Source organism: Crinia signifera, chromosome 2, assembly GCF_055691185.1.
Source record: "Crinia signifera chromosome 2, ASM5569118v1, whole genome shotgun sequence".
Lineage (NCBI taxonomy): Eukaryota > Metazoa > Chordata > Amphibia > Anura > Myobatrachidae > Crinia > Crinia signifera.
This window is the reverse complement of record NC_139218.1, coordinates 185,286,601-185,310,396: the sequence shown is the minus strand read 5'-3', so window position 1 is coordinate 185,310,396 and position 23,796 is coordinate 185,286,601. Positions and strand designations below refer to the sequence as shown.

General features: G+C 43.3%; 2 protein-coding genes across 5 annotated transcripts in view; both read left to right on the top strand.

Moving 5' to 3' along the window:
* Window positions 1-6,111, top strand: part of WDTC1 (WD and tetratricopeptide repeats 1) — a 39,762-nt gene extending 33,651 nt beyond the window's left edge. For all 4 annotated transcript variants that reach the window (XM_083173319.1, XM_083173322.1, XM_083173320.1 and 1 more), the window contains exons 15-16: window positions 2,572-2,764; window positions 4,751-6,111. In XM_083173319.1, coding sequence (XP_083029445.1) covers window positions 2,572-2,764; window positions 4,751-4,960 — 403 coding nt within the window. In that variant the 3' untranslated portion in view covers window positions 4,961-6,111. The remainder of the gene's footprint in view (window positions 1-2,571; window positions 2,765-4,750) is intronic.
* A 9,593-nt stretch (window positions 6,112-15,704) lies between these two features.
* TMEM222 (transmembrane protein 222) lies at window positions 15,705-23,017 on the top strand. The gene is made up of 6 exons (XM_083173318.1): window positions 15,705-15,898; window positions 19,428-19,512; window positions 20,575-20,606; window positions 20,698-20,794; window positions 22,347-22,474; window positions 22,571-23,017. Exons 1-6 carry the CDS (start codon window positions 15,777-15,779, stop codon window positions 22,656-22,658), a joined length of 552 nt encoding a protein of 183 aa, XP_083029444.1. The 5' UTR covers window positions 15,705-15,776; the 3' UTR covers window positions 22,659-23,017.
* The last annotated feature ends 779 nt before the right edge of the window (window positions 23,018-23,796 follow it).

The window sequence follows — 23,796 nt, the reverse complement described above, 5'->3', positions numbered from 1 at the left end:
TGCACTTGGAGTTAGGATCACATGCTATAGGATGACAAACGAGCCTTGTTAGTTTATTCCCCTAAAACTCTTTACTGTGCACTGGATGCAGGGGAGAGTGGTCACTTTGCTCTGACAACCTGCTCCAGAGGTACGAGTTGTCCGTATTCCCTATTCTATACCTGCTCCCGCTTTCTCTACCAGGCTGCTTGAATATATTAACGGAACGTATACAAACCAGAACAAATACATGCTGTGTAGAATGAGGCGTTCCATGAGTTATCAAAGCAGAAATGCAACACCTGTTGACCCTCGAGAGTCAACATCCTTTAAAAGCATGGCCCGCCTGCATCCCTTCTTCCTTAACCACTTGCATGGCAGGGTCACATCAGATGTGAGCCACACCAAGCTGGGCTTTCCATGACATGGTCGCATATGATGTAACCAGTCAGAACGCCCACTCGGCATGTACTGGGGGAAAGGGACCAGGCATCAGATGCTGCTATCCGAGGGACCTACTTGCCCCCTACTTCCTTTAGTTTCTCCACCCAGTGCCTGCCATGCGCCGACCACTGGAGGCAACGCCCCACCCCTGCGGCAATAGAGATTAACAGCAGGTGGGCATACGTTCAAAAGCAGCACTAGTCTTTCCTCTGGCAGCTTCAGAGTATAGCAGGCTTTAAAACATCTGAAGTTTTGCTATTTCCACCATCAATAGTCCGATGTTCTGACCATTGATGTTTGTTAAAAAAGAGTTATATGCACATAGAAATTGTTTTGAGAACTATACTAGGGACTGTTTTCATCAATAAAAAACTACTAGATAAATTTGCATGACGTTTTGATCTTAGAGACCAAGAAACCTCCTGAGATGTATTAGACGACATCAGGGAGAGGAGCAATAAAGGAAATACCAGGTGCTTTACACGCTACACGTGTTAATTATTTCTGCTTAGCAATAACAGACATTCAAGCAAATAAAGCCTCGGGCAAACTCAAGCTTTAACTATATGTTCTAAACTGGCTAATATTTTTTTTTCCAAAAAAATGAGTGGTTAATATATGGCACCTCTCCAGTACTGGAAATTAAAAAGACAAAGTTTGGCAAATGTAGAGCCTCTAGAGGCCATTCAGATGAAGGCAATGCAATCCTTTGCCACACTCTACTAGTAATTGAGGTATTGGACCCTATCACACAGACAAACCAAATATAAAATTTAAAAAATACAATTAGTGAACTGAACACACAATGAGCAGTATTCAATGCTCCGGCGAGCACAGCACAGCGTTCTCCATTTTTCGTTTGCTGTGCATTCTCCATTATTTTTCTACCCCTTGCCATGCCTCCTGCTCACCCTATTCAACGTGTCAGCTGCTCGCGCCCCTGATGGCGAGCATTGACCAATGCGGCTAACGAGGAGTTAATGGCTCCATATGTAGGCAGTGTTCAAATATTGCAGAGATATGCAAAAAAAAATATTTCAAAGCAGCTAAATGTGTGAAAAGATGTGTACCTCCAAACAAAGGAGTGAGGGAGAAGAGCTGAATCATGGGTATAATAATCGGTGAGAAAAAAATGCATCATGGGGGGGAGCGTTGAATAGGGTGAGGAACATTTTTGGACTGGCCTTCTCGCCCCAAAAAAAGCAAACCTCGCCAGAAAAAAAAGCGAAATGGGATCATTGAATACACCCAAATACCTGGACAACAGAACATTTCCAGAGAATGGCACGTCCTGTGTTTAAATGAACATCGAATGCCTAGCTATCTAAATACTACATTGGAACCTGGAATGCTTTGATAGAAGAAGCAGAGGACTGCTCTGCTGTTTAGCTAGTTCACCCTTTGGAGATCTAACTGTGTTTTGCAATAATAACTTGCAATAATAACTTGAAACGCTCACCACCCCTTGGTCTTCTAGGAAAAAGTCTGTCATTTTGTAGCTGAGTGACAATATTATGTCTAAACTCTTTATAGTGTTTTTCCAAAGGCTGGTTGATGGACTTGCCTTCCAGTGCTGAACATGGCACTCCTATGGAGTGGCATCCGTTCTTTTACCTATGTAGAGGAGTCCACAAAGGCCGAGAATAAAGTACTGTATGCTACTAAAATTAGACTTGCTCTGGGTTTGAGAAAAGATGCAGTGATTTTTCTATAGAAATCGCATCAGCTCATTTTTATTTTATTTTTTTATATTAGATTGAATATGCCCATTTATTCTGACTTTACTCACATAAACTAACAGCTGATGTCTGCCCAAGGAGGAGAAGTCAGGTTAAAGCTATGTAAACGACTTTTTGAGGGGAGAGGGAATGGGTTTTGGGGGGTCCGCACACAGGTTAATTGTACCCTTATTTAATTAATATAGGGTTTTATTTAATTGGAAGAAAAAAGCCGCCGTGTTATTCAGATATTAAGGCGGGGGTGCTATCCGGGAAATATGGTTTGAATATGGTTTAAAGCTATGTAAATTAATGTAGTGTTTCAGAAATTGTTTCTCCCGAGTGACATCCTTTTTTTATTTTTATTTTTTCATTCCCATGTTATGTTACCTCCTCTGTTGCTCACAATCTGCTACTCTATTTTCTCTAGCAATGCCCAGTACATTGTAAGTGGTTCAGATGATGGTTCATTCTTCATCTGGGAGAAGGATACTTGCGCCTTGATCCGTGTCCTGCAAGGAGATGAGTCCATTGTTAACTGTCTACAGCCACACCCGAGTTACTGCTTCCTGGCCACAAGCGGCATTGATCCTGTTGTGCGACTATGGAGCCCGCGTCCTGAGGTTAGAGAGAAGTCTATAGGGAGATGGACACTGTGTGTCTCTATCTAATATATATATACACACTTATGCATCTCATGATATATTCTGTGCTGCTGAAGGATCCTTCTGCTTCCACTATATAACTCTGTGTGTGGGTTCATGCTATCTCCATTCCCCTCCCCACATGATGTCACTGTCCCTGTCACATGTAGACCTGTCATCACTGACATCTCATGCATTTCCTGGTTTGTGCTGCTGCCCCACCGCTAGGGGTACTAGAGGTTATAAATTAGATGGTGTTGTAGTACTGTACTGGGGTATGTGTGTAATATATATTAGTAACCCCGTTCGAAGCAAAAGCTTAGAAAGTTAGTCTGCTACCTCCTGTGTTTGTGCCTGTAAGTATTATCACTTCAATGCCGCAGCACTATAACAGTGCTAAATAATTTTGAATGCGTTAACGAGCTGGGGGGAGCGGTGCCGCGGAGGCGCAGGGTCTCTGATAGAGATGACATGCTAGAAGTCCTCCTGCACCTCTAGTGCCTGTTACACTGACAGATGCTAGAGGTGCAGGAGGACCTCTAGCGGTGGTTTCCTTTGCGGCGGTTGCCCTGTAACTCCACGGCGCTGCTCCTCCCAGCAATAAAAACACTTATTTCCCCTTGGGCAATTAGCATGTAAACTCCTCCTGGGCAATGAGCATGTAAACCCCCCGGGCAATGAGCATGAAACCCCTGGCAACGAGCATGTTCAAAGCTTTTGCTTCAAGCAGGCTTATTGGTATAGTACAGATCTATACTGTATAGACCTAGTACATATCACAATTAAATGTGTTTTGCTTGCTGTGCAATGTGTTCCCAATTAAATCAGGATCTGATCACAAGGCAATCGCACCGTGTGTACACCCCTTAATATTTCAGTAAAGTTATGTCTGTATCATGCCTTGAAAACCGTGCATTTACTGCACTAAAACGTTGTTGTTCTGATGGACAGCTATAACTAAAAGACTTACGGAGTGCCGCAGTCTTTTCTTTATGTGTGTTTTTACTTGTCTAGGGTCGTCATTGTATTTTAATAAGACGGGGACAAATTCGTCCCTGTTCTGATGTTTGGGGCTCTGTGCATGCACATAGTATATTATGTTCATGTGTAGGTCCCCTTTGCGAAAGTTTCGGCGACTTGCATAGTCCCCAAGCCATTCGCAAGGATTGGGGCGGACGGCGTTGGAGACTGGGGTCGCCCATGGGATTGCCCAGCGTTTTATGGGCTTCTCCATGAAAACACTGGGTGTTCACATGGGTATGTGGGCAGGCCGTTGCATCCCGGGGGTGGCCGGCTGACGTCACAAGACATTATGCGCACCTCTTCGTCCCGGCGGCTGCAAATAAGTCAGTTTCCACTGATTTTTATTTGCGAAGGCAGAACAAATCATTCATTGGTCGGTAACTATTGAATAAGTTCTCCTGCTGTGGAGACATGCGAGGGGGTGTGTTTTCATTACACATCTCCTCGCATGTTAAAGAGGGGAATCATTGGCAGCAGAGTGTGGGTTCTGGGACGGGCGGCGTCTCAGTTACTCGGTAAGCTGCGATCCTTGCAGCTTACCGAGCCAACCAGAATCGCCCCCTAGGTGCCTTCCTTAATATAATATATGGATGGTGTTTGTTCCCGTTGTATTGTAAAGAACTTGATGTTTTTTTCTCTTATTAACCATTTCAATTTAATATACTAATATCCTTCAACAGGATTTTAGGATTTCGTAGGATTTTTTTTGTGCTTAAGGAATATTCTATTACCCTCCTAGTATTATAAAATGTGCTCTGTTTTGATTAACTACTGAAATGCGTATATATATTTGTGAAAACTATTACTTATTTTTTAAAAGGCAGCTTTCATGTATGGCTTGATGGTCCAATAATTACATGTGATATTTACTGACCGAGTGCAGTGGTGTCCGGAACTTTTTCTAAGACTGTTCACAAACTCCTCCTATTATTCTCTTTGCAGAGTAATGGCCCAGATCGTCGTGTGGTAGAGGATATGGAGGGTGCTTGTCAAGCTAACCAAAAGAGAATGAATGCTGACCCTTTGGAAGTGATGCTCCTGAACATGGGTTACAGGATTACAGGACTGAGTGGAGGAGGTCCAACATCTGGTGATGGGGGCTCTGATGATGAGGATTCTGCTGAGGGACAAGTTCAGTGCCGTCCCAGCTAACCTTGATGTGATGGAGGAGTGTGGGTGTGAAGCAGATGCACCTTATAAAGACAGGCTTGACCATATTTTAATGGCCACTCATTTTGCTTTCAAAGCATTCTGTGCAGACCAACATACCTCATAATGACTAAGGTAAAGAAGGCGGAGGCACAGAACCAATCCTTCCACACCACTACCACTGTATAGGACAAGGACTAAACATCTCTTATTCCCCAGGCTCCAGAATATTTCTGATGCTGATCACTGTACATCCCTTTCTCATTCTGGAGTTAATCTAGAATTTCACAGAGATGAACACTATAGGAAGGTCACTAAAAAGAGGCAGTAAAGCCATCATGCGGTATTTAGAGATTTTCAGATTCATTAACCTTTTTTTTTTTCTTTTCGGATTTGTATGGTGGAGTGAACCTGCAATATGAGCAATGTTTGTGTGAGTGCAGTCGGCTGAAGCAAATGTGGATATAGCTATGATCTAGACTCCAAATTTGCCTCATGGTGTCTAGAATACATGAACAATGAGGTGATGTTTCAGCCTGTCTCTAAATGGATGAGGGTACAGGCACAGTGGTGTGGTTCAATGCTTTTTTTTCCAGCTTTTTTAAATTGTGTATTTCTAGATATTATCATCTAGAAGGGTGGTTTGTAGATGCCATGCCTAATTTTGACTAATGTGAATAAATCGTTCAGTAATCTAGAATGTTTTCTAGACCAGCTAGTTGGTTTAATTATTTTATGTTCAAATTACGGCCGCTTAGTTATACAGCCCCATCACAACTTGATGCAAAGCTTTGTGCTGCCAGCAAAATCCCTCCTTTTTTTTTTTTTTTTTTTCTTTCTTTTTTTTTTTATGGGGGGAAAAGCTGCATTAGACCTATGAGTAACTCTAAAGAATTTGTATTTGATGTACATCTACAAATAAAAAGTTCTTTATTTCTGAGAATCTAGTTTTAAAAGTCAGTAATCTTCAATTTGCTATACATTTTCTCGGCAGCAGACATTTAAGATATTTAATTGCTAATATTCCTTTATTTATCACAATAACCTACTTTTTGTCTTCTTTTTTATCTCCAGTTTGTGTGGAGAATACAAGATATTGCTGTTAAATGATGACACTGTACTTGTAAAAAATAAATGGACAGGACAACTTTGAACTGCACACCTGAATTCCAAACATAAGCGATACTATCACACTGGACTTGTAGTTCCTCACTAGTAAAAACCAAAAAAATGCAATATACTGCTAATTAGCTTGAAGTGTTTATTAGAATTAAGCCCTGTACAAATGCATCGATTTTTCCAGCTTTTCGATTCGATTTTGCGGTACTTATGTATTATCTGGACTCCCATGTTAAATGCACCCCATTTTTTCATACCCCTACTATCCAACTACGCATGGAGTTGATTTTATATAGTGCCCGAAGCGTGGCGAGCGGACACGGTCTCATAAGAAAACCGGGAGTCCAGATATTACTTAAGTACCGATTTTGCTTATAGAAGCAAACTCGAATCCTAAACGGAATCTAATGTTTTTTGTGTCACGTTCGATTTATATTCGATTCAATGCACGCTCCCGTTTTCACAAAATCGAACAGAAAAATCTACTGTGCAGCCAAGGAAATATCGAATTCGATCTAGTAAATTGAATGTGTACAATGTACCATGAATGTATATTGAATTAATGCAAAAGTACAGATCTAATGCCAAATCGAATGGAAAGATCTAATTCCAGGTCTAATAGAAAATCGAATCTAACATTGAATCAAAAGCAAATCGATGTGTGTGTACAGGGCTTAATTCTAACAGAGCAAAATCTAGGCACTTAGCATAATTTTTGGTCAAAAAGATATGGGACCCCCCATCTGTGACCAGTTGACCTCGTATGGGGGTTCCTAACATTAGGGTCCAGGGCATGGGACACCACCCCCAAGTCGGCACAGACCAACTGCCCCAAAGGCATCACACTAATGAGAAGTTTAAGTGTTAATGAGTGCTATACGAAGCAAAATATTTTTGTTAGAGTAATGATTACAATGTTAAAAGTTTTTACATACTGTACGTAAAAAAAATGAATTGATTAAAAAAAAATAAAGTATTACAAGGTGATGCCCCAAGCTCATCCCTAAAACTGACATTGTATAATTTATCCAGGTCTTAACACCAAAGTGCTTTTCCCCGTATGCATTCTGGAAATGCTAGAGAGCCATGCTAGTTAATTACATCATTTGGTAGGTGGGATTGGTGCTAATCCAAGCTGTAAGTAATTTACATTCATATAGTGCACTTTCTCCTACAGGATTTAAGGCATTTACAGACATTAAAAAACAATGCACATAATACAGAGGATGTTGGTAGTACAGTCACAGACAAAAGAAACCCTTGAGCACACAGTAAGCATAATGCAGAGTGGTGCAGCATTTACTTCCATGGGTTGTGTACTCCACCCTGACAAGATATCAGGTGTGGCAGCCAAGCTGAAGGAGTCTCAGCCTTTACAGTATATGGAGGAGTCCTTGTTAGAATGAGTTTTACATTTTTAGTTAAACTGAACAAAACGCCCACCAATTATATTTGTACACTGAGACTAATGGTGTGTACACACTTGTACAATGCGCATGAGATTTTGACTATATAGTCAGAATCTCATCTGGATCTCATGCAGATCGCACAGGTTTTAACCCTTGCGCTCCTGTATCGCAGCCAGAAAGTCTTGGCTGCATAGACTATATAGTGCAGATCTGCACTATATAGTCTAAATTGTATGCAGATAGTCTAAATTGTATATATTGTATGCAGATAGTCTAAATTGTAAATCTCATCTGGATCTCATGCAGATTGTACAAGTGTGTACACAGCTTTACAGGCTAAATTGTATGTATCCTGCACATGTATTTCAATGGTACAAAACATGCACTGAGTCATAGAAAGCAAAACAGCAAGTATAACTAATGGTGTGTTCACATGGTGAGATTCCCTTGCTATTCAGTTTAAGATTTGAGTGCTATGCAATCCTTGCTATCTCTGTACTATTTACATACAATCCATACAATCTGCATTCATTTGCACTATATAGTCATTGCTGTCCTGTCTATCTGGGTTTCGATTTATGCTGTCACAGGAGCGCGCATCGTAATTTTACATATCGATGGTCATCCATTGTATTTGATTGATTGACTTGTGGGCCAATCAAAACACAGGGGGCGGGGCTTCATGGGTGTCGGGGGGCAGAGCTATGCTCAGTGTCCTGACACTTAAAAAAAAAAAAAAAGCAAACCATTTTGCCATCTGAAAACCATCTGGTTCTCCCCCATCGATGGCAAAACTATTCGACATCGGCCATGAACCATCAATGATTTTGAATCATCGATGGTCGATGGCCATCCCTACCCACTCTGGGACATATAATTGTCTACTGTAAGGCCACATGATAATAGCACATACACATACAGTATATCTAAATTGAGAACCAGCTTACCATGCATCATCCCTAGACCCTTCTTGTGGCACTACAATAAACAGCACGTTCTCTAAATGCAAGTCCCATCAATGCCTATTTCTCATAAAAACAGAATGAAAGCTGCTTAATCAAATTAGTAGTGCCCATCAGGTGCGGAAAGGGAGAGGGGGTTGTTCTAGACTAGAAAGACACTAAACATGTTTTCCCCCAGCACATAAGATTTGAAAAACCACTTGGTATTAGGTAATTCAGAGATCTTGTCTACAGATCCACAGTTATGGTAAACATGTACCACAGGTATGGTAAACATGAACTGTTGGTAGATCTCCAGAAGTGGTTTGGCCACCCTTGTGTTCATTTATCAACCATATGCTCTGGCAGTGTGGTTTTGCATTTGATATTCTGCTCAGGCCTATGTACATTTGAAGTTTTATCTATTTTGAATATTGACATTCCAGATTTTACCAGATTTTACCAATAAATTATGTTATTTCTTTTACTGTAAACCAGTGATGGCTAACCTTGACACTCCAGCTGTTGCTGAACTACACCGTTTTAGCATGGCCAAGTAGTAAAACTGTAGCAGGGCATTCTGGGATGTGTAGTTCAACAACAGCTGGAGTGGCTGGGTTAGCCATCACTGCTGTAAACCATACTTGCCTACTTTGAAGAATTCCTGCAGGTGGATGGGGATGGGCTAATTGTATTATTAGGCACTGCCACCACATGGAGAATGTGGTGTGATTGGGAAATATTTGCATAGAGGCAGAGTCAGAATGATGTTATTTTCCTCTAAACACGTCAGTTGGTCCTGCTCCCTCCGCAGGTACTGTGGATTCACTCCACCTCCCTGGGAAGTGGATGAAATAAGAAAGGGGTACCCATTCCTCTGGGAGTATGAGGTACTCCCCAAAAAATTGGGGTACTTGTGTATTAGCACGGCGCCCAATTAGCATACGTATGCTGGCGTAGTGAAATCGCATCGCATGTCCCATTTTTGTGCCGTGCGATGCGATGCAATCTCATTAGTTAATATGGTACTTGTATATTAGCATGGCGCCCATTACGCAGTTAGCGTAGCTGTGGTGTCAGAATCAGCATAGGCAGCGTAAAAAGCGTAGTCAGTCAGAAGTAGCGTAGTGTTCCTGCTCCCTGTCAGATTCAGTCAGAGGTGAAGAAGTGACAGTAATGGCTGCATCAGTGAGAGGTAAAGGAGAAGTGACAGTAATGGCTGCAGAACCTGTCACAATGTTCACCTTGCTGCAGACAGAGGAGGAGGCAGTTGTTTTTTTCCAGCAGCACAATTTGCTGCCAGTAACAAAATTGTGTTAACGGGCACCCAATGCTCTTAACTATCAAAGAGTGCATGTGGTGCTGCCATATAAAATCGTGTCGGAAGAAGGTGAGCCTCAGAGCGGCACATTGGTTCCCGGGGTGCCGTTTACTGTCTCTAACGCTTATCAGATTTATTTATTCCTGGGCGGAGGAGCTGACAACTATCAGTTACTGTGAGTGACAATTTCAGTTGTCAAATAAAACAGCGGTCCTCTATAATATTTTGATGCGGGAGGCCCGCACCGTCGTATTGGCGGTCCAGGTAAAATCGTCGAAGTAGACGAGAGCCTCTTTGTCCAGAGGAAAAGTCACGTGGGATGGATGCTGCCTCAACTGGATATTTGGAAACATTTCAAGAGACACCGGTGAGTGCTTTGTTACACATGTCCAAAAACGTGATGCCAGTACTCTGATGGCCACCATCAATCAATTTATTAAACCGGGGACAACGATCTACTCCAATTGCTGGCGTGCCAATAATACCGAGCAGCTGCAGCAGGCAGGATACCACCATCGGGTGAATCATCGTTTTCATTTCATCGACCCGGAGACTGGTGTTCACACACAGAACATTGAGCGCCTTTTGGGGTCATGTAAATGGCGCAACAAGCTTCAAAGAGGCACCACACTCCAGCATCTAGACTCCTACCTGCAGGAATTCATCTGGCGGAAGACTGTGGGTGCTGAAAATGCTTTTCAGCGTATTATTTATGCACCCTTATTGTCTCTCAGATACCTGGCAAATCAAGCCATCTTAATAATCAAGACATATGTATCCTGTGAGTCGCGACTCACCTTTACATGTATAACCTACATCTATGATAGATGAAAATCACCTGACGACATTGGTTCCTTGGAGGGTCAACCTTATTATATGAGTTGACCCCAGTATTAACCTGACTAGGGGTCTCCGCTATTAGGTGAATAGTAGTGATACAGACAGGTTTCTGATCACTCAAGGAGCTATCTATTAAAGATATTTGAAACTGTGTCAACATTGCCGACATATAACTGTGTGTATTAACTATATTATGTGCACCTCTACACAAGGATCTTAGCCACTAAACACTATAAATACATAATTGATTACAATAATACTAGTGTTGGCTACTTACTCCTGTTATTGAATTATAGATAAACAATATTGTGTGTGGAAACAGAGAGCCGCCGTTATTTTAAAACACCCTGCGTTTATGTTGTGTGTGTGTTTTTATATTTCGCTCTCTTAAAATATTATTAAAAGTTACATTTTATTCGTGTAAGTCTCTATAGGTGCACCACATAAGGACATACTTTCTTCTCTTCATTGTACCTTCCTATTTTTGATGTCCAGTGGTAGCACACCTCCCATAACACTTTATACAGAACAGTCTATGTATTAAGTGGGGGTCCGCCCTATAACAACCTCCAATAGATGAGGGTCCTGTGCGAGTAGTAAAACCCCTGTGTCTCCTAAAATATAAGGCGGTAACGTATGGCCAGCACTGTAAACGTTACCACCACCACTGCTCACCAATGTACATTATGTTATGGGGGCAAGGGCGTAACTACCATAGGTGCAAGGGGTGCAGCTGCTATGGGGCCCAAAGCTGAAGGTGGCCCATCTTTAAGTAATGTTTTACATACATGTATCACCATCAGTTGCTAACTAGGGGGCCCTTAAAAACTTTTGCTATGGGGCCTAGGACTATCTAGTTACGCCCCTGTATGGGGACTATCTAGTTACGCCCCTGTATACATGCACTGCTGGCATTATATGCGTCACCAATGTCAAACGCCTGTGATCGCTGTTCGTTTGCGGTCTTATTGACAGCAGACAGACATTTTGGGGCATGCCATTGCCATTTTTTGGGAGTTCACCAGAAAATGCAGATGTTTCCCAGCCATTGGGAGTCATCAGTGCCCACCCCCCATACGGCCATCGTAGTGGTGAGTAGTCCTGGCTTACTCGGTACTGCGCACAAGGGGAAAGTCATTTGATGGTGAATGGTTTCTCCCTACATGCACGGCTGCAAATGGGAGGGATTTTGCCCTGGGTGCGGTGGCGTTTACCTGAATGCTGGGCTCAGAATATATGCAGCCCAGCGATCAGTTCTGAATCAGAACAGAAATGCACAGAATAAAATGGCCCCTGCTCCCACCCTTGGAATTCAAACCATTACGTAAATAACCTTTAATATGAAAGATTTTCAGCCTCCTGGGAAAATAACTAAGTGTGTACGCACTACTTTGGTGACACATATATCTATCAGAGATTTTGGCAAAGTCTTTTGATATGAAAATCTTCTAGTGTGTATGGGCCTTAACCATACACATACACACACCCTGCAGCCTATAACCATAACCATACACATACTGTACAAATATAGCACAGCCTATAACCCTAACCATACACACACACACACCCACACCCACCCTGCAGCCTATAACCCTAACCACAGACACATCCTGCAGCCTATAACCCTAACCATACACATACTGTACACACCCTGCAGCCTATAACCCTAACCATACACACATTCTGCAGCCTATAACCCTAACTATACTTACACACTACAGCCCATCTTTTGCGCACACGGTTCACATTTTGAGTGGGGGGCCCAAAGCATATTTTTGCACCTGGGCCCACAATGAGCTAGTTCCACCTCTGGGTACAAGTACCCCTGGGGGTACACTGCAGACCAGTTGGGGGAATTTTAAATTAATATTGCTAATGGCAGAAGAGGAAGAAGTCTTTCATTGACGTAGAGATGAACCTTGTTGCGCCACTTCTGGTTCTGTCTGTAGTGTCATCAGCTTCTTAGTGCTTTTGCCTGACAGTAATCCATTGGGAGCTACCTGCGCTGCCCTCAGACAACAGCAATCATCTGGAGGGAGCAACTATATTAATCTTACAGGCGCTAGTGGGTACCCCAGAAACCGTACACAGCCAGCGGCCAGACACAGAGGGACCCAATTCCTGACTGCACACTACTTCTCCGTTACATGTTAATATAAGGGCACATATACCACTCACTTCCACTTCCTTGTTGCAGAATATGGGGGTTATTTTGATTTAATCGGTCGTATTCGCACTAGGGACCAATTTTTAGCGCCTTTGCATGTGCAGTTATGCGCATGTGCAGACGCTTGGTGCGAGCAGTCCTAGCAGTGCAGGCAGGGGGGGCGCTCAGCGTTTCATGGGCGTTCTCATGGTAATGGCCCATGACGCGGGTGTCAGTTGCCGCCCGCTTGTTGTACAGGATACTCCGAGATCGGAGACACCTAAGGTGATTATGCAAATCATCCATTCGCAGCTCTACGGGGGATTGTGGCATGCGGGCGGCATCTGGGGGACTGGCAAGGCTTCGAAATTCAACCAGAATAAGCTCCCATGTGTGCACTATATAAATAACTGATAATAAATAAATAGATTGAGGGTAGTGATGAATCTAGCAATAAAAGAGACAGTGGGCCTGATTCAGAGCCAGATAAAAGGCCAATATGGAATGAGTTGTGGCCAACTGAGCATATGTAAAAAAATTCCTATGGCTCATGAGTTACAGTTACACAAATTGTATGCACAATTGTGAGGTTATGATCAGATACTCCTCATCAGAGATGTTGTGGAAGTGATAGACATTCCTAGGTTAGAAATGCACATAACAAATTTGTATCCGAGGTGGGTGGGTACACCATACTTGCCTACCCATACCTCCCAACGAATTTTGGGGGGCTACCATGAGGCCACACCCCGTTTTTAGCCGCGGTGGGGGCATGCCCAGCCAACCCCCAGCCCCTCTGCCTGCAAGAATAGACGCACAGCGTCTATTCACGGACTACAGGGGGGGACTCCCAACTGCCCCCCCCCCCCCCGCGGGACACTGCCGGCGGCGGGAGGGATGCGGGAATGTCCCAAAATATCGGGACGTTCCCAGGATAAGCAGAACAGTTGGGAGGTATGCCTACCTGACCCGCTCCATAAGGGAGAAAATGCTCTGTTCCTGGACTTCCCTGGTAATGTATGATTGCCATCACCTGTGGGGAGCTAGTTAATTAAAAAGAAAGGTGTTTCACCACAGGTGATGGCAATCATACATTACTAGGGAAGTCCAGGAACAGAGCATTTTCTTCCTCATGGAGAGGGTCAGGTAGGCAGGTATGGGGTACACAGATGCACATCCAGAGTCATAAGTGGCCGTAGTCAGATGGAGAAATTGCACCTGCCAAAGGAATGGTGTAAGTTTGGATGGTGCAAGCAATAGTGGCGTATGAGGATGAACTATCAGTATATTACTCAGGGCCGCCGACAGGGGGGTGCCAGGGGTACAGCCTGTTAATTGCTCTTCCCAGTCAGATATTTCAAGTTCTTTCTGACTTAGAGTTTTTCTAAAAGCTGGGACTCTCCCCCTTTGAACGACACCAGAAGCTTGTCTCTACTTTTCCGAGAACCAGAGATATCAGCCTTCGAGCAGCTGGTTACTGCTCCAGCTCCACACACCTGGTGTGTAGTTTTATATACTCGTTGGCAGATTGCTCTGCCTTTTGAATTCTGATCCCCTAGTCCCGAATACCATTTGGTAGGTGGGATTCTCTAGTTTTTAATTCCATTAAAATCTAAGAAATCTATTTCCGGGAACTGGAGATATCTGCAGTCAAGCAAGCTGTCCTCCCACCAGAAAATTATGAATAATAAGCCCACTCCACTATACACCCCTCCTCTTGATATAATACCCCCTAACACCCGTTGGACATCAAAGCTTCCCCCACCCCTACCGCTGGAGGATCGGTAGGGGCCCTAATACATTGCTATGCCCAGGGGTCTACACTGCTGTTGACGCCCCTGTATGTATGTATGTATGTATATATATATATATTTATTTTATTATTATTTATATACATTTGGTCTATCTATAATACTTTAACTGACCCGGCATAAACTGGGTCACCTAAGTGTCCATCTCTGTGCTTTGCTCCGCCCTTCTGTAAACCCCCTTCTGAAAATCCTGCATTTGCCCCTGGCCCCGGCCTCTGCAGGGGCCCGGGCAGCTGCCCACAGTGGCATGGCACCACCCCCCACACCCACTCAGTATCCCCCACCCGGCGGCCAGGCGCGCACAATACCCAGTGCAGCCTGCACAGTGCCGAGCCTAGGATACATAGGGGCTCTGCAGGCTGCACTGTGCAGTGAGTGCTCTGAGTCCCGGAGGGAGAAGATGCCACGCCGCCGCCACTTCTAGTAAGTATTAGTAATGGGGGGGCGGGGTGCAGGCATGCGATGGGGGAAGGGTGCCGGCGCGCGCAAGGGTGGGGCGTGCGCCGGACATGCAGGGGGGGGGGGGGGGGGTGTGCCGCTGGGGGCCCGAGCTGAAGGTCAGTCCTGGGCCCCAACATTACTAGTGGCGGCCCTGATATTAATGCATGTATAAAGACTGCGTCTCAGTCCTTGCTGCCTTGCACAATTGCCCACACACGACTGTACAGTACACAAAGAGAAAAGGCAGAAATAGCATAGAGTCGCAGTTGGAGGAGTCAGGACTGCCGATGAAGTTGAATGCAGCTTTGTGTGCTTCTACAGCACCGCACCCTTTTTTCCCTCATTAGGTAACTGCACATTTGTGAAAATTTCTGTATAAGTATATATGCTACATCATATTTGCTCTGCAGACCTATTTCTTCCTCTATGTTGGTACCTGTAAGACATTTCAATTTGACTTCTTTGTTTGAACAAAAAAAACTCAAGGCCTGCCGGAAAAATGTGATTATTTTCTCTCTCTCTATGTGCAGTGCACCGCTAATGCCAAATAACTCCACTAGGGGGCGGGCTACCTATTTTACATTAAAGTGGCGTAAAATGGAAATTCAAATGATCTAGCATGGTGCTTATAAACTACGGGCCAAAATAACTTGCGAACAAGGTGAAAAGCTGAATTGTGAACGATTCAACCACTAGTAATCAAAATCTACAGACTGCTGGAGCGGAAACTAGAGACTGGAGGATGTGACGTCAGAACTGGCATGTGAAGCCGCAGTGGGAAACTGACAGTGATGGCGGAAGTGGCTGTGTTGCTACCCGTGATGGCGGAAGTGGTGGAGGAGAAGATGAAACCGGACCCGGAGAGAAGCCGTTTTCCTCATTGTGTCGTATGGACACCAATCCCTGTGCTGACGTAAGAAAGGATTTTATATGTCTACAGACAGCATGACATCGTATATAAGAACATGTACAACAGTGCTATCTCCTACCTATCTATCCATCCAGCTAAGCATAGAGCAGCGTTCGGTGTGCTTATGAAATGGGCATTAAAATTTGAGGGTTACAAAAGTTGGCAGATTTTTTTTTTAAGTCATTAATATAATGTTGGTATTGGTCATATATATATCAAACCTTGGATAGAAATAAAGTACCAACCAATTAGAATCTGATTGGTTGATTGGTACTTTTATCTCCCACGTTTTCATACATCTCTCCCTCTCACCATTAGGTTGAGTATGAGAAAATTTACAGTGCCAGAATATTGGCTATTTGTAGTCCGTTTAATCCATGTTCTATAAAGTGACTGAGTAGCACCTATGACCCTGTCATTTGGTAACTTACACAATTGAGAGCTCTGTTTCATGGCTCTAGATCAGGGATATCCAACTCCAGTCCTTGAGAGCTACCAACAGTTAACGTTTTCCTGGGCTTAGTGGGCGATTCTGCGTGAGAAAATCGCATTGCATTGCATCGCATGCTTCTTTCCGTGCGATGCGATCGGATGCGATGTGATTTTCCTATGTAATTTATTCACTGCTTTCTACCCTCGGGCAGTGCGATCGCATCGCTTGCGATCGCAAAGCACACAAAACCGCATGCGATTGCATGCGATTTTATAGGGTGCGATGCCATTTACTTTACTATACATTTCTATGAGATGCAATGAGATTTAGGCACCCCCCACTATCCACGCCACCCCGAAGCTTGGCAAATGCAGCGGAATGCTTCCTCCCGACATTTTCATACCCCTACTATCCACTTAGGCGTGGAGTTGATTTTATATAGTGTGGCGAGCCACCGAGCCCAAAGCGTGGCGAGCGCACCGGAATACTTGTAACGTAATCGGAATGGCTCGCTGCGCTCGCCACACTATATAAAATCAACTCCAAGCCGACGTGGATAGTGGGGGTATGAAAAGGTCGGGAGGACACGTTCTGCCGGCCCTCGCGGGACTCGCTGCGCTAGCCACGCTTCGGGGTGGCGTGGATAGTGGGAGGTGCCTAAATCTCATTGCATGTCATAGAAGTGTAAAGTAAATGGCACTGCACCATATAAAATCGCATGCAATTTTGCGTGTGGTGCGATCGCATCGGCTGAGGGTAGAAAGCAGTGAATAAATTACATAGGAAAATCGCATCACACGCAAAAAAGTGCATGTGATGCGATTTTTCTACGGTGCCGTACGTATGCAAATAGGGCACCCTGCTAATACATAAGTACCGTGAAGTAATTAGCTCCACCTGTAGATCATTTATAATGTGCCAGTCAGTAATGAGTGCACCTGTGCCCCAGCTTGGTGAGCTAGAAAACGTGAACTGTTGGTAGCTCTGAAGGACTGGAGTTGGCTACCCCTGCTCTAGATAGTGCACAAGCTATGGATAACTTTCTTATTTCAACTGCAGAGATGAAGAAAGAGCACTTGTGAATTGTACAATTGGCATTCAACATGGTTATCGTTTACTCCGCTTTATATAGATTGCCATCAGTCTTGGCTTAGCATGCTATTCTTGTCAGAAAAGGTCTAAATTTTCTGTAGTTATGCCCTGTACACACTATACAATATGTGCACGTTAACAATATCTCCAGTTTTCCCTAAACCTGCTAGATAGGCTATTTCAGTGGGGTTCTGCACCCTGCCTGATTCTGCATTGACAAACTGCTCCATACCATTATGACAGTGCCCAGCTAGAGCAGTCTGCCATCCTCACCCCAGGGACACAGTGTACCATGAATTGGATCAAAGTCAAGAAGCCATGCGCATGCAAATGGTATCTACAGTATACTCTACTACGGCTAGATATGCCCAAAGAGTGGCAAAGATGAGGACATGCCCCATATTTGGGCACATACAGAAGAGCCTGATTTACCCTTCCTTTTGTTCACTCTAGAATGAACACTATGGTGGAAACTTATTAAGATGGGAGTTCTATTTCACATGGGTTGTTGCTATGGGCAACTAATCAAAATCTAATTATTGATTTAGCACCTTCTTGAAGACATTAGTTAGTAGCTGATTGGCTGCCCATAGCAACATCGCATCCAAAATTAAACTCCCATCTTGGTAAATTTCCCCCTACATGGCCTTTTATTATAATACAAATCACCTGCCCTTTTATTGGCGTCTTATTATAAATATAGATCTCTCACCCTTCCTGCAATGATATATGTCAGTGGTCAATCCTTTTAGCTGCGATGTACTCCAGCGGGAATTGGTGACTTTATTGGATTGCCACCCAAGAATATGCAGGATGTAATATACAAACAGATATTATAAAGGCATATAGTATTGTGTTCTTGCAAAAAGACTGACTCCACTAAGAGCAGGTGTTCGGTGCCTGGGTCAAAAATGTCTAGGGCGACAGTCACTAGGCTACTAATGGTAGACACCTGGAAATGGGCAACATACCATATGTTGGCACTGACAAGCCCATGAGCTTAAGGTGGAAATGGACAGTGTTAACACTAAAAAGGTTGACAAAATGTATTCATTTTTTTTGTGGTGTAGAATGACTTGGTTCCTAATTTACTATCCAAGTGGGCATAGAGTGATATTATAATAGTGTGCCGAGCGCAGCAAAACATGCCAGGGGACGCGGTACACTTATATGGTGTCCATGTTGACATATGTCGACATAGACACACAAAATTGTAAACTTGTGTTGAACTTTTTATTGTCGACCCTAAACTTTTGTCAACCTGCCATTGTCAACCTATGGTATGTAGACCATTTCAGGTGTAAACCTAGTCACTGTCAACCATTAGTGGTCGACCCACTGACTGTCAACCCCCTGTTTCGTAACCCTAAAGGTGCCCATACACTAGTAAGATTTATCTTCAGATCTGGATGGTTGGAACAAAAACATGGTTATGGATGAGTGACAGTTTGTCAGGTTTCCAGCATTTTCAAGCAAATGGTCAACTGTCATTTGCTCTCATCCATAACCATGTTTTTGTTCCAACCAGCCAGATCTGAATATAAATCTGCGTGTGTATGGCCACCTTAAGAGACAATCCTGGCATAGAGTTGGAGCAGTGTGATCGCGTAAAGCTACAAATTCCAGAGCTTGGAATGTCTGGCAGCCGAGCAGCCCCCATAGAAGCCTATGGGGGCTGCATTTTCTATCATAACATGGAGGGACTGCCGCAGATATTGGACATACTGTGATCTGTAAATAGTGCATTTGGGGTATAATTAATATTTGCAGGCAAAAACCTCTTTTTCCTGGTAATATCCTGCAAATATTTAAGGTTAATGGTTTGTGAATCTTTATATTGTCTTGTTGGTATGTTTTGTTATGTAATTGGTTTCTTTGCTAGTTTTAGAAAATTGAAACTGAGCATAATAGTGGAAACTGCTTATTTTTACATTGTATCCAATATCCTGGTATAATTATTGCATGACCTTAATTCATTAATTCATCTTTTGGAATTGAATTCTTCAGATGGCTGTTTCCTTTCATTGGCCATATGGGAATCTGTACATCATCTGGTGTGATCCGAGACTTTGCCGGACCTTATTATGTATCTGTGAGTAAACTATGGAATGCTGAAAGCCAGTTACAGGGATTTTAAAGCTATCCGTGGTCTCCTGTATATTTGTTTTACTATTGAATCCAAAATGTAATTATGTTTTATGGAGCTAATTTCTTACTTCATGTGCACACTAATGATGCAATTAGTCAGAAAAACATCCCCCCCAGTGTTAATAGATAATTGAACCTCTCTAAGCATATGTTTTTAGTATACAGTAGCTCAGTTTCTTGACTTTAATGCCTTTGTTCCAAGTATCATTAACGATCCCAGTATACAATTGTCTCGGATTGTTTTTAGAGTAGGAAATGAAAATGTTGTGTGGTTATATCACAGAATTATATGGTTGTGTTGGGTTTTATTTTAGTTGTTTTATTACTTTATATAAACTTGAATTGTTTGTATATTTGTAATTTGGTAATCCTTAAGTACCACAGACAGATCATACTTATAGCTTCTGTACTATGACAAAATACTTTTCCTAAATATGTGGAGTACAAGGGAAAGCGGTACTTATGTAGTATCTGGGCGTCCGATTTAGAAATCGGATCGCATCGCATGCGACCAAATCGTATGCGATGGTCAAGATTTTTCCATAGGATTCAATGTTAAAATGGTCTGAGTCCATTTTAACATAGAATTCAATGGGAAAAAGGGGTCCTTTTCCTTTCCCCACTATCCAAGTGGGCATGGAGTTGGATATAAACCTGTGGCGAGCGTAGCGAGCCACCGAGCCCGAAGCGTGGCGAGCGGACACAGAATACTTTTTAAGAAATATGCGTCCCCTCGCGGGGCGCGCTTCGCACGCCACGCTTCGGGCTCGGTGCGCTCGCCATGCTATATAAAATCAACTCTATGCCCACTTGGATAGTGGGGAAATGAACAGGACCTTCTTAACATTGAATCCTATGCAAAATCGCATCGCATCTGATTGTATGCCTTAAGGTAAGGCATACAATCACAAAATCGGACGCCCAGATACTACATAAGTACCGGGAAAGCATATGTTCTAACTACATTAATATACCCAACTTGAAACCGTTTTATTCTTATTTACAGGAGGACTGCATGGCATTTGGGAAGCCAGTTAAGTAAGTGACTTTCTTACAATTCCACATCTTCCCTTCCAGCTCCTTATTTCTCATTGACTTCTCCCTGTTTGTTCGGATTCCCTCTCTCTAGATATTGGCAGCTGGACCCTAACCTTGTGTTTGCCAGTGGCACCAACCCTTGGGATACAGCAGTCCATGAAGCATCTGAAGAGTATAAACACCGAATGGTGCGTAGCTCCATGCCTTCTTCCTTTGTTTTCTGTCCATGTAGCATACACTATACCAGTAGTTCGCAAACCTGGCCCTCAAGTACCCCAACAATTCACGTTTTCCTGGTCATCTGTGGATTTGTAAAATATGACAGTTTGTAACGCACAGTCTACCGACAAGGTGACTAAGAAAACCTGATCTGTAAATGTCCATACACACTGAGCGATTTTCGCTGGTTTTAACGATTTTCCCAGGGGTGGACGACTTTCGTTAAGAGAATGCTATGGAAAGCCATCCACCCCGTTGCTCATATGCTGCTAATACCAGCAGATGAGTGGCGAGGCCAGCGATGATGCAGGAGTGTGCATCGGTGCTCATCGCTGCCCCATACACACAGCCTTTGAGCTGAAAGCAGCTCAAAAGACAAAAGTGAGCTGCTTTCAGCTCAGAGTCGCCCAGTGTCTATGGGCATTTAGGGCACTTGGTTGGGAACCACTGCACTATACGGTTACTACATTGTAGTATGCAGCACAGTACTGAGATCCAGCCTCAGTTAGGGGCTTCTGGCTATCATTATAGAAGGCGCTAGATCAGTGGTTCCGAAACTGTGCGCCTAGGCTCCCTGGGGTGCCTCGGGACACTTGCAGGGGTGCCTCGGGTTGGTCGTCCAGGACCAATTCAAATGATTTATGATCAAATATTTCTGGACAAAACCAGTGCTGGTGGCTGCCAATCATAAAATGTGTACAATCAGAACCAAATCCTGCCCTTTACCACATAACTGAACCTAAGAAGCACATATAAACACAATCTACTTCATTTGATATATATTTTTGGGGCCTAGGGGTGCAGTGGAAAAATTCTGATACTCTAGGGTGCCGTGATTACAAAAAGATTGGAAACCCCTGGGCTAGATAAATACTAGCTAGAAGCTGATTGGGGCTATGGGAAACTGCTCCATTTGTCCACTTTGCCACTCTTTAGAAAGTCAATCCCAACCTCAGTCGTCAGGGTAAACCAGAGGTTCTCAAACTGTGGGTCCTGACCCCAAGGTGGGTCCCGGCCTTCTCAGCATGGGGGTCCCGACTCTATGTTGCTGATCATTAGGCTAATGTATCTGTGGAGGGGGACAAGGTATAACTCATTAATTGAACACCCACTGCTTCCCTCTTCCATCCCCCTGTCACTCTTTTCCACCCCCACCCCCCCATTACCCACTGCCTCCCTGTTACAAAAGCGGTCACTTCACTAACCACACATGTGGTGGCCATTCAGTAGTAACTTGCTGGGGTCCCCTGAGCAAAATAATTCGAGCACCCCTGGGGTAAACTAACAGTGCAGGTATTAGTGCTATATAGGCTTCAGCATAGGGGGTTAAAGCCGAATAATTGAGGTTCTAATTAGGTCACCTGTGCTCAAGCATGGATATAGCTAAGCTGTCACTGTGTGCCTCGAAGATTGAGGTGGGAAATGCCTGCATTAGAATGTTTAATACATTTCTCCTTTAGTCCCTTTCACTAGCAGGTTTCCTCCCTCTCAATTGTGTCTGGTATTTCCCATTTCTTATAGCATAACTTGTGCTGTGATAATTGTCATTCCCATGTGGCCATGGCACTGAACCTTATGAAATACAATAACACCTCCTGGAATATGGTGAAACTCTGCTTCCTGAGCCTGTTCTACAGCCGATATGTCAGGTTAGTGCATGACTTTTACTACTTATGTTTTTACGTATCTGGATATATAACTGTATTATTTAACATGTCATTTTTGAACACCCTGTGTACTTCTAGTGTTGGAGCCTTCCTGAAGACCTGGGTTCCTTTCTTCCTGCTGGTAGGGGCAATTCTCACAGTCATTCTCACTTTACACTTGCTGTGACATTTTCTTTTGGGACTACCAAATGACTATCGGCCATCCTGACTCTAACCCCACCAGAGATGATGGGGGAGATGGAACAGAGAACAGTGTCTTCAAATTGTGTCAATTATCTGCTCAATTCCTGTTTCCTTGAGACTCGCATGGCTCCTTTATCCTGATTCTTTAAACCACCTGGAATTGCAGGAAATGTTATTTTAGATTTTTGTGATATTATTCGGATAAGCAGGTACTCGTACTAACAATCGTATAGGCTCTCATGTAATATAGTCAAAATAATAATTGGTGTCAAAATCTCACTCACAAGCACAGTAACACGTAAGCAGTATGGTTGTAAATAAAAAAACATTGCTTGTTTTTCATTGGCACACTCACCTGTGCCAGTCTTGGTGTATGGGAGTGTATATGTGTATGTACGTGTGCATATAACTACATATATAATCTATGTTGGCAATGCACCTGCTGCAATAATGATAATGTACAGTTAGATTTACTGCCCAGTATGGGGTGTTTTTATAAAGTTGATGGCATATGGGATAGCTGACTTCTGTACAGTGATGACGTGGCAGCCTGGAGTCCCCTACTCACATACAGGTAATCTCTCTACCGATGTGCAAGATTGTTATACATGTAAGTATGTTAATGCTTAAGAAGTGGATGATTAAAAAAAGAAAGAATGGTTTTATTATGCATATTTCATATACACACACAGTATAAAATATTTATTCAGAAATCTTTAGTCCAACTCTTTATTCAAGAGTTATTAAAAGACCGTCAAAATGGCGGCTTCTGCCATGTACTTTCACTTTGAGCTGTGACTGTTTTTTAGCCCACAAGCGCTCCGTCCCCATCTGCTCCTACCTCCAATCTCTGTATTTACAGCTCCCCCTCTCCATATCCAGCAAGTTTAAAACAGACCAGTGTCCCTGCAAAAATTGCTTTCAAATTCCATTATGACATCTTTTAGCATGCAATGGAGTAATTTGGTCTGCCGATTGGTCTCTAGTGGTCATTCGCAGTACTGCACCCTATAGAGGGGTGAGGAGTAGATAGACATTGATAGATAGATTATGGCAATGGTACATAAAAGAGAAAACACAGGAATCTACCAAATCATAGCTACAACATAGCAATATATTTG

Coding starts and splice junctions, on each gene's coding strand:
- TMEM222 (XM_083173318.1), top strand. CDS start 15,777: ATGGCGGAAGTGGCTGTGTTGCTACCCGTGATGGCGGAAGTGGTGGAG. Junction 20,795..22,346: donor AAGAGTATAAACACCGAATG/GTGCGTAGCTCC, acceptor CATTTCTTATAG/CATAACTTGTGCTGTGATAA. Junction 22,475..22,570: donor TTCTACAGCCGATATGTCAG/GTTAGTGCATGA, acceptor GTGTACTTCTAG/TGTTGGAGCCTTCCTGAAGA.